A 13,992-nucleotide genomic window follows, 5' to 3' on the forward strand; every position below is an offset into this window, starting at 1 on the left:
TAGCCATTTAGTGAAGCTGCCCCGGCCCATTTTTTTTTCTAACATTTTTCACCAAGTTTAATATTGGTATGAAAACTTCCAAGGTGAAATGTGCATTTCCCTTCGCAGATGTGCGCCTGTCCTATTTCACTAGAATAGCTTTAATCTTAAATTTTCCAAACATGTTCAAAGTGCGTTGATAATGGTTTATTAATCTACTTAATGTGTTGGAGATTTCCAGGGAAAGTTAACAGAGCCGTTAAAATCCAATAGTTTTGCCCAAGTTTGCCTTGGGAACATGTTTCAACATAACAATTTTTTAATTTAAAATTGAGAATTAGCAAGCATGACATTACAGTGCATGCATAAATAACAGGTTTAACGTGCAGGTCAGATGCATATTTTATTGTTCGCCACAGTCCCCGTTTTATCATTTCCACGTTCCAAACTTTCCCTTCACAACAACTGTTTAGCTTATAAAGGAGGTCAGGCTAGAGACTGTCAACCTTCTGCAGAATACACACTAACAACCACAGAAACCCTGAGATCGCGCTTTAAGGATTAAACCAGATAAGCGACGTTGGCGATCCGGAGGCGCGTGTCAGAAACATCTTTTAGACAAAAAAAAAAATATGCAAGAAGAACGTCAGGGTTCGAAAGGAAGAGGAAAGATGGGAGGCATTTACCCATTCACCAGACGGGGAGCAGGCGGGGGGGGGAGGTAGGGGATGTGTTTAGGATCCTTAAAAGAATCTGAATTGAAACGGTACACTTCATCCCTGGTGGCGAGCCAGGCGGGTGGCACCAGTGTCTCCACAGTGACTTTGGTCTGTGTCCCTGCAGGAGGCCTGCTCCTCCACGTCCCCTCCTGGTCGGGGACAGCCCAGGCACCTGCGGCTTGGACCCGTGGGGTGCTAGCGCGTCTCGGTTCCCCGACCTTCCTCTCCACACGCCGACCCTTCGCCAGCGGCGCGCGCGTCCCACTTCGGCGACTGAGAAACGCGTGTCGCTCCAGGCGGCCGTCGCTCCGGGGAGAGGCCGGGCCCCGCAGCCGCCCGCCAGGACAGGCCGGGCCCCGTAGTCGCCCCGCACAGGCCCTGGCCGGGTCCCGCAGCCGCCCGCCAGGACAGGCCGGGCCCCGTAGTCGCCCCGCACAGGCCCTGGCCGGGTCCCCCAGTCGCCCCCCGGAGGACAGGTCGGGCCCCGTAGTCGCCCCGCACAGGCCCCGGCCGGCGCGGAGCGCGTGCCTGTGGCGCGGCGGGGGCGTCACCCGGAGCCCGGGCCTCGGGCGCGCGTTTCCGGCGCGCTCCCCCGCACCCTGCGCGCTGTGGTCTCGCCCGCCCCCGCTGCCATGTTGGATTGTGAGGCTGCCGCCGGCGCCGCGAGAGGCTGGGAGGAGGAGGAGGAAGAGAAGGAGGAGGAGTTGGGAGTTTAGCGCAGTCGCCGGAGTGTGCGAGAACGACGACCGTCAAGGCCCGAGCCTTGAGCCGGGCTGGAGCTGGGAGCGTCCCCTTCCTCCGCGCGGCGCTCTGGGCCGTCAGCTCCTCCTTCCCTTGTCCTCCACCTCTTCCTCCTCCCCGCGCCGGAGGAACTGCGAGATGCTGCGCTGGTGACTCCGCTTCTTCCCGCCGCTGTCACCGAGCCGGGGAACGAGCGTGGCCCACTCAGCGCAGGACACGGCCCTGGACGCCCATCCCCGCCGGCGCCACCATGAGCTCCGGGCAGCAGCAGCAGCAGCAGCCGCCGCCGCGGAGGGTCACCAACGTGGGGTCCCTGCTGCTCACCCCGCAGGAGAACGAGTCCCTCTTCACGTTCCTCGGCAAGAAATGTGTGGTCAGTGGCCGGGACCGGCGTCGCTCGTCCCTCCCTGTTGCCTCCCCCGCGCCTCGGGCCTGGGCTTGGGCGGCCGGGAAGTGGGAGTGAGGAAGACGGCGCGGCGCGCGGGCCCAGGCCCCTGGTGGGCGCCCTGGCCGCGGGCGCGCGGGGTGCGGGCTGGGGCGGCCGGACGCCGGCTCCCGAGCTTGTCCGAGGACAAGGGAGTGTCACCTCGCCGGGCCTTCCTCTGGCCGTGCGCCCCGAACGCCGCTGGAAAGTTTACTGGGAGACCCCAGGGGAGGTTTCTCCTCGCCCGAGCCGCAGAAGCTCACAAAACCAGTCACCTCTCCTGTGTTGAATCTTGGGCGGTACCCTTGCCTAACAATGCCAGAGGTCGGAGGAGTGGCGAATAGACCGGGGCGTGAAGGCCGGAGGATTTGCAGGAGGCAGTGGAGGACCCCGGGGGTCCGGGGAGTTTCTGGAATCTACGGGGCTGGGGAGAGGTGAAGGGCAGGAAATACTGCTGCTCCCCCGAAGTGGAGAAGCAGGGTTGGTTTCTCCAGCAGTCTCGCCTAGGCCTGGTTTCTCCTCTCCTCCCCACTGAATCTGTGTGTGTGCGGGTGCTGGTGTCCCCGCAGCCTTGCACGCGGAAACCGCAGACTCCAGTAGCTCGTGGTCTTGGGCCGAGCTGGTGGCCGGCGGCCGCTCCGAGCCTCAGCTGGGCGGTGGGGAGCGAGCATTTCTGCTGTGGGAAGGGGAACGCGCGTTGTTGACGGAAGCATTCATTACATTGGCTGCTGGCACTTCTGGGGGTGGGGAGGTTCTGCTCCCGGCGTTGGCCTTGTCTTGGGATCTTCCTGCGGTCAGTGCAGGCTGGAACCCTTTCTCCCTGCTTTGCCCGCACCTGCGAGAGTTTGCCCTGGAACCCAGGAACCACCGACGGAAGTGGTGGTAAGCAGAGCGATATCACCTTCTCCCCCTCCCTATAGTAATGGTAGCGATGTCAAACCAGGCTGCACCTGTTTGTTTTAAAATGTTAGGGTTAAACAATTTCTGGAAAGTCACCAAATTGTTAAACTTTACCGGAAGCTCCTCTGTATATCTCGGGGCTGTGCCGTTGGAGACTTGAGTCATTCCATTCAATATTCCATGTATTTTGCATTTCAGAATTTCGACCTTAAAAGAGCATTGAGCTAATTGAGCTAATGATTAGAATCAAGCCGGAAGGGTGGCTCCAAATCAGATGTTTGGGAAACAACTTTAAATATAATTAAGTCCTCCTCTGCCCCCACACGTTTGTAAACAAGTGAGAAAACGGAGCTCCTGTCACCAGGTCCCACGGCGACTTGGTAACTAACCAGAAAGCCAGCGCTCCTGGTGCCAAGCCCCGTGCTTTCTGCCAAATCTTGTTGCTGTAGTTTGCACAGTCCCTGCAACCTCCCCACCTCGTTATTGATTTGTTTGTAAAGGCGATACTAAAAAATACCTGTTCATTTTTAAAGCGCCAAACCCTAGGTAAAAATGGAGGGTTTTTAAGGTAGTACTTTTTACAGATTTTCAACTTCAGAAACTCTCCAGCATGTTTCATTGTTAGCTGTAAATGAAAAAAGAAACCACTTTGCTGGTTTATTACGTATGCGGGGTAATCTGCATCAAAAAGGAAGTAGTTGTGCTGTGTTTTACATGCCGGACATCCTAAAACATGAGGCAGGAAGGACATTGCTGTTATGCACACGTGTACCTACGAATGGCTCCGTGGCTTACCTGTAGTGATTACTGGCTTCAGAAAAATGCCTCGCGTGGATGATGCTGGGGTGGATGAAGACGGCCTGCTGAGTGGGTCCAGGAGCGGATTGGGCAGAGGTTGTCAGTAGTGCATGCTCCATGTCTATGTCATCTTTTATTAATCAGTGCTGCTTTTTGAAATTCTGTCGTTTAAAACCACACTTGCTCCAGTTGCCTGCTCCTGTGGAATGACATTTTCAGGAAGATTAACTTTGAAATGTGTTGTCCCCAGGTGACAGGGAGTAACGCTAAGAATGACAGTTTCATTTTAATTTTTAGTCATTTCCACCTTTGCTGATTATATAGTCTCCTATACTTGAAAGCAGCATTTTAATACGTTTTTGCAATCAATCCAGCAATAAGAGCTACAGGTCAGACTAAATGTGTTAGGCAGGAAGTTTGTTCTCTAAGAAGTCAAGGATTGAACCAGAAGTAGTTCCGGCACCAGCTCCTGAAGAGCTTAATTTCTTCTTGCATTCAACAAGATGTGTATTAGGTGACTAAAAGTTGAGGTCAGAATCCTGATTGAGGTCAGAATCCTGATTGATGACCTGCCCTCAGGGAGCTTGAACTCTGAAGAGGGAAACCACGAGTGAACCACGAGTGAACTACTGAGCAAGTCAGTGGTTCAGAGTGGTCCTTAAGAGACCACCTGCCGCAGTGGAAAACAACTGCGTTTGTAGCCTGCAGTCCACGAGGGATGTTCCATAGCTTGGCAAGTTAGGGTACCTGCTGATACTTTGTTAGGGAGCTGAAAGGCTTTCCCCTTGATGTCTCGAGCTTTGATATGCATTGAATCATTGTGTCCCTGGGGGCCCAGTTTCTAAACAGCACTGAAATTCACTGAGTCTGAGGTAGAGGTTGGGCATTTCTGGTTTTAGCAAGTTTATTGCAGCTTGAGGCTCAATGGGAAACTCCATTATTTTCTGATAGAGTAATCCTGGAATCCAGGTTAGAAATATCATATGTTGGAAAAGTAACTTTGCAAATGTTAATGAGTTTTCCTCCCATCTTTGGCCAGTATTTTATGTGTTAAAATGAGTTCCTTGAGAGTGGCATTGCTCTGACTCCTTGAGGTATCAGTAACATGCCTTTCCTAGCCGGGTAAGGGAATGGAGGAAACACCAGGAAGTGGGGAAACCCCAAGATCAGCTTCAGATTTTAGAGAAGTTTTGAGGGGAAAGGTGGAAGGAGTGGAGGAGGTAGAAGGAGGCTTGTGAGAGTGCAGAGAGGTCTCCACCGCCTGATGGAAACCTTGCTGGTGGGGATCCAGGGGCGATTAGAGTGGGGGGGCAGGAAGGGACTCAGGGCAGGTGTTCTAACCTGCAGACAGGGCTCCCATCAGCTGCATGTTAGGGACACTTGTGATTGGCGATTGTTTTCATGAAGGAGGTGGATTTTCAGAAAATTTATTGCTTTGCCACAGTTTTTAAAAATAGATTTTATGGAAATCGAGCTTTTATTTAAAATATGTGTAAGTATACGTTGTGTGCTTTTACAAAAGGGATGTAGCTCTGATGCTATTCATTAGCTTCTGTTTTTTTTTTTCCCAATAGGATGATTTTTAAAAGTATAGCTCTCTTCTCTTTCATGTATTATTCATGTGCAGTCTCCACAAGGTGCTTTTACACTTCAAAAAGTTAATGGAAAATGGAGTTCAAAGATAACTGTATTTTGGAACATAGTTTTGAAGTTTTTTCATACTAGGTGTTTTCAGTAAATTTTGGAGACTCATTGCAGTTCTGAATAAATAAGAAATTAAGGAATGGGGAAAAAAAGACTTTATCCCTTTACAGTCATTTTAACCCTTTTCAGTCATGATAAAGTTGTTGAACATTATTACCTTTCCCTAGAAACTCCCCACCTTTTCCCCTCTACTTTCACCTGCTATTAAGAAACCGTTTTTATTTCTCGACTTTGGCTGGGATGTCCTCCCGTTCCTCAGCACTCGTTCTTCAGTTAGGCTTTCCCTTCTGTATGTGAGTTAGGGAGGTGGACCTTCCCCTTTTTAGTTTTCTGTAATGTTTGTACCATGTGGCGCACAGATCAGTGGGTTCTAATGATTGAGACAGGGACAAACAGATCTGTCCTCTGTCCGTTCTTTTGTATGTTCGCTGGCTGCGGTCGGGCTGAATCCAGGAGCTCCAAACTCAATCTGGGTCTCCCAAGGGTGCAAGGACCCAAGAACTTGAGCCGCCTTTTGCTGCTTTCCAAGGTGCGCATTAGCAGGTGGCTGGGTCAGAAGTGGAGGAGCTTGAACTTGAGCCAGGCACTCTGATGGGGTGCTGATGGCCCAGGTGGCCACTCACCTGCTGGGCCAAATTCCTGCTCTTCTGTTTTAACTCAGACCTTTGGGTAGTGATTCTTACATAGATGTAGAGAGGAGATGGGATATGAGGGATCCTTGCCTTGACTGAGTTAAGCCACTGTTGGTGGGAAGTTAGGGCTGGGAATGTATTTCATCTTAAGTAAAGAATGGAAGGAGAAAAGTGTTAAAATCCTCCAGATTTGGAATATACAAAGATGAGAAGAAACTTTTGTCTAGTTCAGAGGACAAAGATGAGCTGAGTGTGAATATGCAGCGTGGACCCTAAGCACCTGGTCAGAAGACTCCAGTTAAGCTGGGTTAGAAATCCTGTTTCGGATTATTCTAAGCTTTTTATTATGGGAAGATTTCTTGGCCAGTCTGCGCCTCAGTTTCAAGTTTTGTAAGCTGGACATAGGCAAGGATTTCAGAGTCCTATAATTCTTCACACAGAGTACTTAAGAGTGCTTTGCATGTTGAAGAAATCTGAGAGTTTGGGTTATATTTTCTGTTACTAGCATGGAGGTTTTATAGTAATTTTTGAACTCTTGTATGTGGTTTAAATTAGTCAATTCTAATAATGTTGCTTAAAGCCAGTGAATTATGAATTATATAAACTAAGATTTGAGGAGAAGCTTGGAAAAAGCTCTTTGGGGATTGTTTCTGGCAGTCGCTCGGAGCCGCCCAGGTATCTGTTAGGAGTCCGCTTGTTCCAGTGATTCTGACGGTGACTGGGAGCCTGCACGGGAGGGCTTGCCCAGCAGAGCCCACTGTCTTTCTCCTTTCAGCCTTTGATCAGCCCGACTCTCCTGGATGCCAAGGACACATTGTCGCAGAGACAGAACAGCCTGCTCTTCACCCTGGCATCTGTGTGTCTCCACGGTGAAGACTCAAATTATTCCATCTAAAATTCCCATTTCAAATTCACTTGCTTCTGAACTTTTAGTACATTTAATAAACAGCCATGGAGAATAGATTCAAAGGGTGTTAGTAATAGAACAACTCTTAGCAGTTTTATGGTTATTATTCCTTATTGTTACAAAGCATTTGGCCTATTAGAAATAGAGGGCTTTTTAATGATGATGAACATTTTCGAAGAATTTCTGTGTTGGGACTGATGCTGCAGTGAGGTAAGCTAAGCCTCCAACTGCAACGCTGGCATTCCATATGAGGACTGGTTTCCTGCTCGACTTCTTTTTTTTTTATAGATTTATTTATTTATTTTTATTATTTTTATTACAAAGTCAGATATACTGAGAGGAGGAGAGATAGAGAGGAAGTGGAGCTGCCGGGATTAGAACCAGCGGCCATATGGGATCAAGGCGAGGACCTTAGCCACTAGGCCATGCTGCCGAGCCCCCTGCTCGACTTCTGATCCAGCTCCCTGCCTGTGGCCTGGGAAAGCAGTAGAGAATGGTTCAAAGTCCCGGGACCCTGCACCTGCATGGAAGACCCAGAAGAAGTTCCTGGCTCCTGGCTTCAGATCGGCTTAGCGCCATCTGTTACAGCTATTTGGGGAATGAACCAGCAGATCTTTGTCTCCTCTTGTCTCCGTAAAATCTGATTTTCCTTTCCAATAAAAGAAAGTAAATCTTTTAAAAAAGAAAAGATTTACCTTTTACTTTCTTTCCTGACTGTTCAGCTGCTGTATTTGCTGTGCTCTGGATTTAGACAAGCACAGTTATTAAGGATATATCCAGTTGGATTCTCAATTATGTATTCTCATATCTCCTGCCTTGTCTGTCTCTTTCTGACATTGTTAGGGATTTAATTAAAATATGCTATTTTTTAAAAAAAGGATTGTTTCATTTTTATTTGAAAGGCAGATTTTGAAGTATGAGAAGGAGAGACAGGGAAATCTTCATTTGATGTTTCACTGCTCATATAGTTAGAGCTGAGCCATTGTGTGTGGAGGAGCAAGAAGTGGCTAGAACAGCCAGGGGTGGGCCAGTCCAAGCCCAGGAGCCGGGAGTTTCTTCTAGACCCTGGCACTTGGGCCATCCTCTGCTGCTTTCCAAGGCATGTTAGCAGGGAGCAGACGGAACTGGAACGGCCGTTGCCTCGGCAGAGCACGTTAGCAGGAAGCCGTGATAGAAGCAGCGGCGGTGGGACTTGAACCAGGCACTCTGGAAGAGGATGCAGTAATATAACAGCTGTGCCACAAACCTGCCTCTTGAACTGTATCGTATGGATTGAGCTTGCTTTAGTCAGTAGCTGGTTTTTGATATAAGAAATATCAAGATAGTGATGATTCCGAGTTGGGCAAAATTGGGAACGATCATTCGTAACAGGAACACTGTAAGTTTATTAAATACCATTTCATTTATTATCTCAGCTTCCCTGGTTTTACCTAAGGAGAATCGATTCTAGCAGCGTCTGGAACAGTGAGGATTAGGCCTTGAGTGAATGTGCCCGTGACAGAGGCCACCGCTCGCTCACAGCACTGCCCTCTGATTGCAGATGCGCTGTCAGAATGTCTGTTTCCCAGGGAGCCGCTGTATCTGTCCCCCTTGATCATAGGGATCTGGTTGCCATTTCAAGGTGAGATACAACATCACAAAAAATTAACAGTATGTAGTTTCCTCTGGGAATTCCAGATGACAACAGAACATCCTTGTGCAAATGGCTGGATAGCAGAAACTGTAGGAGTGGAGCTTTTGGAATCCTTTACAGAGTGTACATAGTTTAGGCTGTGGGAGTGGAATTAGAAGATCTGTACAGATCTCAAGGTCAGGGTCAAGGAGCAGAGCACCGTAGTGGTCTTGAACATTAGGAAAGAAGACGTAGAGAAACTTTGTTTTGAATTTATTAGAAACCGTTGATTTTTTGCATGTTCTACAACTTAACTTTTTCGTGTGTATTTCATTTCCATGTCCCTTTGTGTCTACTGCATCCTTTTTTGGGTTTTTTTTTTTTTTTGGCTTTGTGATTTTATTCTTTTTTTAATTATTATTATTTATTATTTTTAATTCATTAATTACATTGTATTATGTGACACAGTTTCATAGCTACTTGGGTTCTCCCCATCCCTCCCCAAACCCTCCCACCATGGTGGATTCCTCCACCTTGTTGCATAACCACAGCTCAAGTTCAGTTGAGATTCCCCCATTGCAAGCGTATGCCAAACATAGAGTCCAGCATCTTATTGTCCAGTCAAGTTCAACGGCTTCTTAGGTATACCCCCTCTGGTCTGAAGACAGAGCCAGCAGAGTATCATCCCAGTCAATTGAAAGCTCCAACATACCATCAGCAAAAATTTACATCATTATGGAATTAATTGACATAGTAATGAGTAACCAATATGTTAAAAGTAAATGCGAGTTCCTAGCCACCTTCTGTGACCACCTCACTTACATTTCAATTTTAGTTTATACACAACATATAACATTCATAACATAACATGTTATACATAACATCATATCATCTTAAATTAAGGCAAACATGTGGTATTTAACCTTTTGGGATTGGCTCATTTCCCTTAGCATTATGGTTTCCAGTTTGGCCCATTTGGCCGCAAAGAACTGCATTTTGTTTTTTTTAATAGCTGAGTAGTATTCCATGGAGTAGATGAACCATAGCTTTCTTATCCAATCCTCTGTTGATGGGCATTTTGGTTGCTTCCATGTTTTTGCAATTACTGATTGTGCTGCTGTGAACGTAGGAGTGCATGTTAGTTTCTCATAAAACAAGTGTTCTGGATATATTCCTAGGAGTGCTATTGCTGGATCATACGGTATGTTGATTTTGAGTTGTTTGAATATTCTCCATACTGATTCATCCTTTTTTGTTACATTGTATGTCTTATATAATATTACTACATTAGATGAAGAAATGTAATGTGTAATAATTACATAACAGATATGCAGTTAACCTCTTTGGAGGGGTGCGATAGCTTCCTGGGACTGCTGTAGTGAATTGCAGAGTCTGGGTGTCTCACACGGTGCAAGCTCTAGAACTGTGTGAGCTGGAAGTTTCTTATACAGAACTAGTGTAGTTTTATAATGATGATGCAATTTGATTAGAGTAGGACCGCCATTACTCTTATGGTATTTTTCTGGCAATATTAATAAACTTGGTTTGCTTGGGGTTTTTTTTTTTCCTTTAGTTTCAGTAAGGTTTTGCCCTCTACCATGCTTTCTAACCACCACCACCAAAAATATTTGACTTTGGTTTGGAATAACACTAGATTTGTAGATTAACTTAGAAATAATTGACATACTGAGGCTTGCGTTTGCAAGGGATATATTTTTTAAGTCACTTCCTTCTGTGGTTTTATGATTTCTTGTACATATCAGCCATTTTAATGCATTTTCAAAAGTATAAAAATAAAACTCATTGTGATTATACTTTAAATACACATGCACATACATGCACATTCATTGATGTATTACTTAAACATGAATTCATATCCAACAATATAATTAAGCCACACAGAAATCTCTTCTTTTGCCTTTCCCCTCCTCATATGCTTGTCTATGTGTGTAGGTGTGTGTCTATATTGTGTCTGGGGTCATAATCTGGGCAGGTAATGTAAGGAACACATAAATTCTTCATCCGATTTTTTTTTTAAAATGTTACTCAAATTATTTGAAAAATCTGTTTACAGGTGCTTTTGTTCATTACTTATGTTCATTTTGTTTGAGGGGTGGGGCATCAGACAGAGGTCTTTCTGTTTGCTGCTTCACTTTCCAAATGCCTAAGTCAGCTGGTGCCAGTCCAGACCGAAGCCAGGAACCCCCAAGTCGGCTCAGGTTTCCCACAGGAGAGAAGGGACCCATGCCCAGGTCTTACCTAGGGCCTCGCAAGACGCAGATTATCGGAAAGCGGAAGTCAAACAAAACCATGCTCACACCTGGCTGCGCTGAGTGAGGAGTGGCCAGCGTAAGCAGCATCGAAGCTGCTGGGCCAGAGGCTGTTAAATGGCACAAAAATAGCAAAATGAACCTGCCTGCGCCTGTCACCCAGACTCGGCAGGTGCGGCTGATGGCCAGTCTTGATGCTCTGTATCCCTGCCCACCTGTGCTTTTGTCATATTCTTTTATTTTTTTTAAAGAATTATTATTATCGGAAAGCCGGATATACAGAGAGGAGGAGAGACAGAGAGGAAGATCTTCCATCCGATGTTTCACTCCCCAAGTGAGCCGCAATGGGCCAGTCCGCACCGATCCGAAGCCGGGAACCAGGAACCTCTTCCAGGTCTCCCACGCGGGTGCAGGGTCCCACATCTTTGGGCCGTCCTCAACTGCTTTCCCAAGCCACAAGCAGGGAGCTGGATGGGAGTGGAGCTGCTGGGATTAGAACCGGCGCCCGTATGGGATCCCGGGGCTTCCAAGACGAGGACTTTAGCCGCTAGGCCACGCCGCCGGGCCCAACTTTTGTCATATTCTTAAGCATTGTTGAACCCTCCCAGCCCAGTTCTGTGTGGATAGAAATTTTCAGTTTTATGATCATCTGAGTAGATTCGCTTTTGGGTTCAATGATCCCTGTTGTTTTTCTGCTTTTATTATATTGATTTCTGCTGTGCTCTGGATTTCCTTTGCTTACTTTGCTTCCTTAGGCCATGGGAGTGGAATTAGATTTGTACAGATCTCAAGGTCAGGGTCATGGAGGAGAGCACCACAGCCCAGACTGACGAGCACTGGAGAGGAAAGAAGTAGTAGAGAAACTTTGTTTTGAATTTTCCAGACAACACTGGTTTTACGCATATTGTTATGCATAAAACTTAACTTTTTCATACATTTCGTTTCCATGTCCCTTTGTGTGTACTGCATCTTTTTAATTTTATTGCATTACATAATACTGTGTCATATGAAAAAAATACATATATTAATATAACAGTAAAATTAACTCCTTTTGAGGAGTGTGCTGCTTCACTTTGAAAGACATAATGACAGAGACAGACACAGAGACCGTCCCTCCTCTGCTTCACATCCCAGATGGCGGCACGATCCAGGGCTGTCAGCTCAGAGGCAGGGACCAGGAACTTCACCTTGCTCTCCCACCTGCGTTGAGTGGCCCCAGTAGTTGGGTCATCTTCCACTGCTTTCCCAGGCGCGTTAGCTCAGGAGCGGGCTCAGAAGTGGTGCATCTGGGACTCAGGCTGGCTTTCTGACATGGCATGCGGGCATCACTGGTAGCAGCTTGTTGTGCTGTGCCATAATGCTACTTTAGTTTTAATACGTTTTTCTAGTTTTTCTTAAGATGGTAATTACTAAGGGAATTGGTTTTAGACTCCCCCCTACCCCCCTACCCCCTGAACATGAGTATTTAATGTCACACATTTCATCCTAAGTGATGCTTTGCAAATGTTGAGTATGTTGTTAATCATTAGCATTGTTCCAGTTATCTTCCTTTTTTTTTTTAAGATTTATTTTTATTGGAAAGGCGAATATACAGAGAGGAGGAGAGACAGCGAGGAAGATCTTCCGTCCGATGGTTCACTCCCCAGGTGGTCGCAATGGCTGGAGCTGAGTCAATCCGAAGCCAGGAGCCAGGAGCTCTTCTGGGTCTCCCACACAGGTGCAGGGTCCTAAGGCTTTGGGCCGTCCTCATTGCCCTCCCAGGCCACAAGCAGGGAGCTGGATGGGAAGCGGGCCGCCGGGACTAGAACCAGCGCCCATATGGGATCCTGGTGCGTGCTAGGCGAGTACTTTAACAACTACCACTGTCGCGCCAGGCCCTGCAGTTGTCTTTCATCCTTACTGATTTTCTGTCTACTTGTTCTAGGTGTTCAGTTCCTCGGCAGTAATCATGATCATGTGATTCTACCTGCAGTTTTGTCAGTTGTTGCTTTATAGAATTTGAGTCTCTGTTAGGTGTGTAAACTTAAGCAGTTGTTATATCCTCTTGTGAAGTCGACCCTGTCTGCTAGGAATATAACCAGTGCATCTTTCCTTTGGGGTTCTGATCTCTCTGCTTTCCTACATTGCAAGTTCTTTGTGTCTTGATACACAAGAAGGGTTTTTGTGGTCAGCACAGACTGCTGTCATCGGTATGCTTGGGTGATTGCTTGCAGGAGCCCTTTGGATACTATTATCTGCTGGTGCCCAAGTATTCTATATTAGGTGACATAGTGTTTGCTTATAACCTCTGCATGTATTGCCACGTGCTTTTCGTTTTGTTTTTAAAAAATGCTCATTTATTCTGAGACAGAGGGAGAAACCTTCAACCTGCTCATTCACTGCACAGTAAAGGCTGGGCCAGACTGAAGCCAGGAGCCAGGAATTCCATCCAGGTCTCCCCTGTGGGTGGCATGAACTCATACCTGAGCCGTCATCAGCTGCCTCCCAGGTGCACAAAGTGTGTAGCTGAGACTTGGACTAGCATTCTGATAGGGGCTGCAGGCACCCAAGTGGTGTCTTAACCCACTGTGCCACAGGCCCAATACCTTCTACATACTTTAATTCATTTGTAGATTACTCATGGTTAGTACTACATAAATGTGTTGCAAATACTGTTACTCTGTGTTTTTTAGAGAATAATAACCAGAAGTAAACCCATTGCCAGTGCAGATACAGTGTTTAAATGATTGAATCTTCTTCAGTCATTCCTAATCGAATCTGCCAGTCTGTTCCTGCATATAAGGAGGGCCAACAGGAGTTATTTGCTCTTAAATCTTATCTGACAATATATGCCTTTTAATATGGATACTTGAACTGTTTATATTCAGTGTGACTGTTGATGTTGTTGACTTTGAATCTACCATCGTCTTATTTATGTCCTGTATTAGTTCAGTTTTTTGTCTCATTTCTTTGTTCCATTTTATATGGTCCTTTGAATTAATTTAGTATCTTATCTACTTTTAAACTCCTTTTTATAAGTTGTACCTCTGTTTTAACTTTTTTTGGGGTTTATAGTACATTTATTAGCATAATTAAGTCTATTTCTAAGAACTATTGTCATTTCACATTTCATACAAGAAATTTTTTCCCATCAAGCTATATCATTGGTATGTATTTTACTTTTATGGAGGTTATAAACTCATGATCTCTTGTTACTGGTTTTTGTTGTTGTTGTTGTTGTAAGGATCCGGTCGTCTCTTAAATAGTAAGAGAACAGCAAGTTTGTGTCTCCCCCGCCTGTCCCTTGCGGTGTCCTCGCTCCCCTTG

The 13,992-nt window shown here is 46.4% G+C and overlaps 1 protein-coding gene across 1 annotated transcript in view; it reads left to right on the forward strand.

Moving 5' to 3' along the window:
• Positions 1 to 1,263: 1,263 nt before the first annotated feature.
• WASL (WASP like actin nucleation promoting factor) overlaps positions 1,264 to 13,992 on the forward strand; it is a 61,767-nt gene continuing 49,038 nt past the window's right edge. Inside the window, exon 1 of the mRNA XM_004592491.3 lies at positions 1,264 to 1,812. Coding sequence (XP_004592548.2) covers positions 1,690 to 1,812 — 123 coding nt within the window. The 5' untranslated portion in view covers positions 1,264 to 1,689. The remainder of the gene's footprint in view (positions 1,813 to 13,992) is intronic.

This window comes from Ochotona princeps, chromosome 25 (genome assembly GCF_030435755.1).
Source record: "Ochotona princeps isolate mOchPri1 chromosome 25, mOchPri1.hap1, whole genome shotgun sequence".
Taxonomy (NCBI): domain Eukaryota; kingdom Metazoa; phylum Chordata; class Mammalia; order Lagomorpha; family Ochotonidae; genus Ochotona; species Ochotona princeps.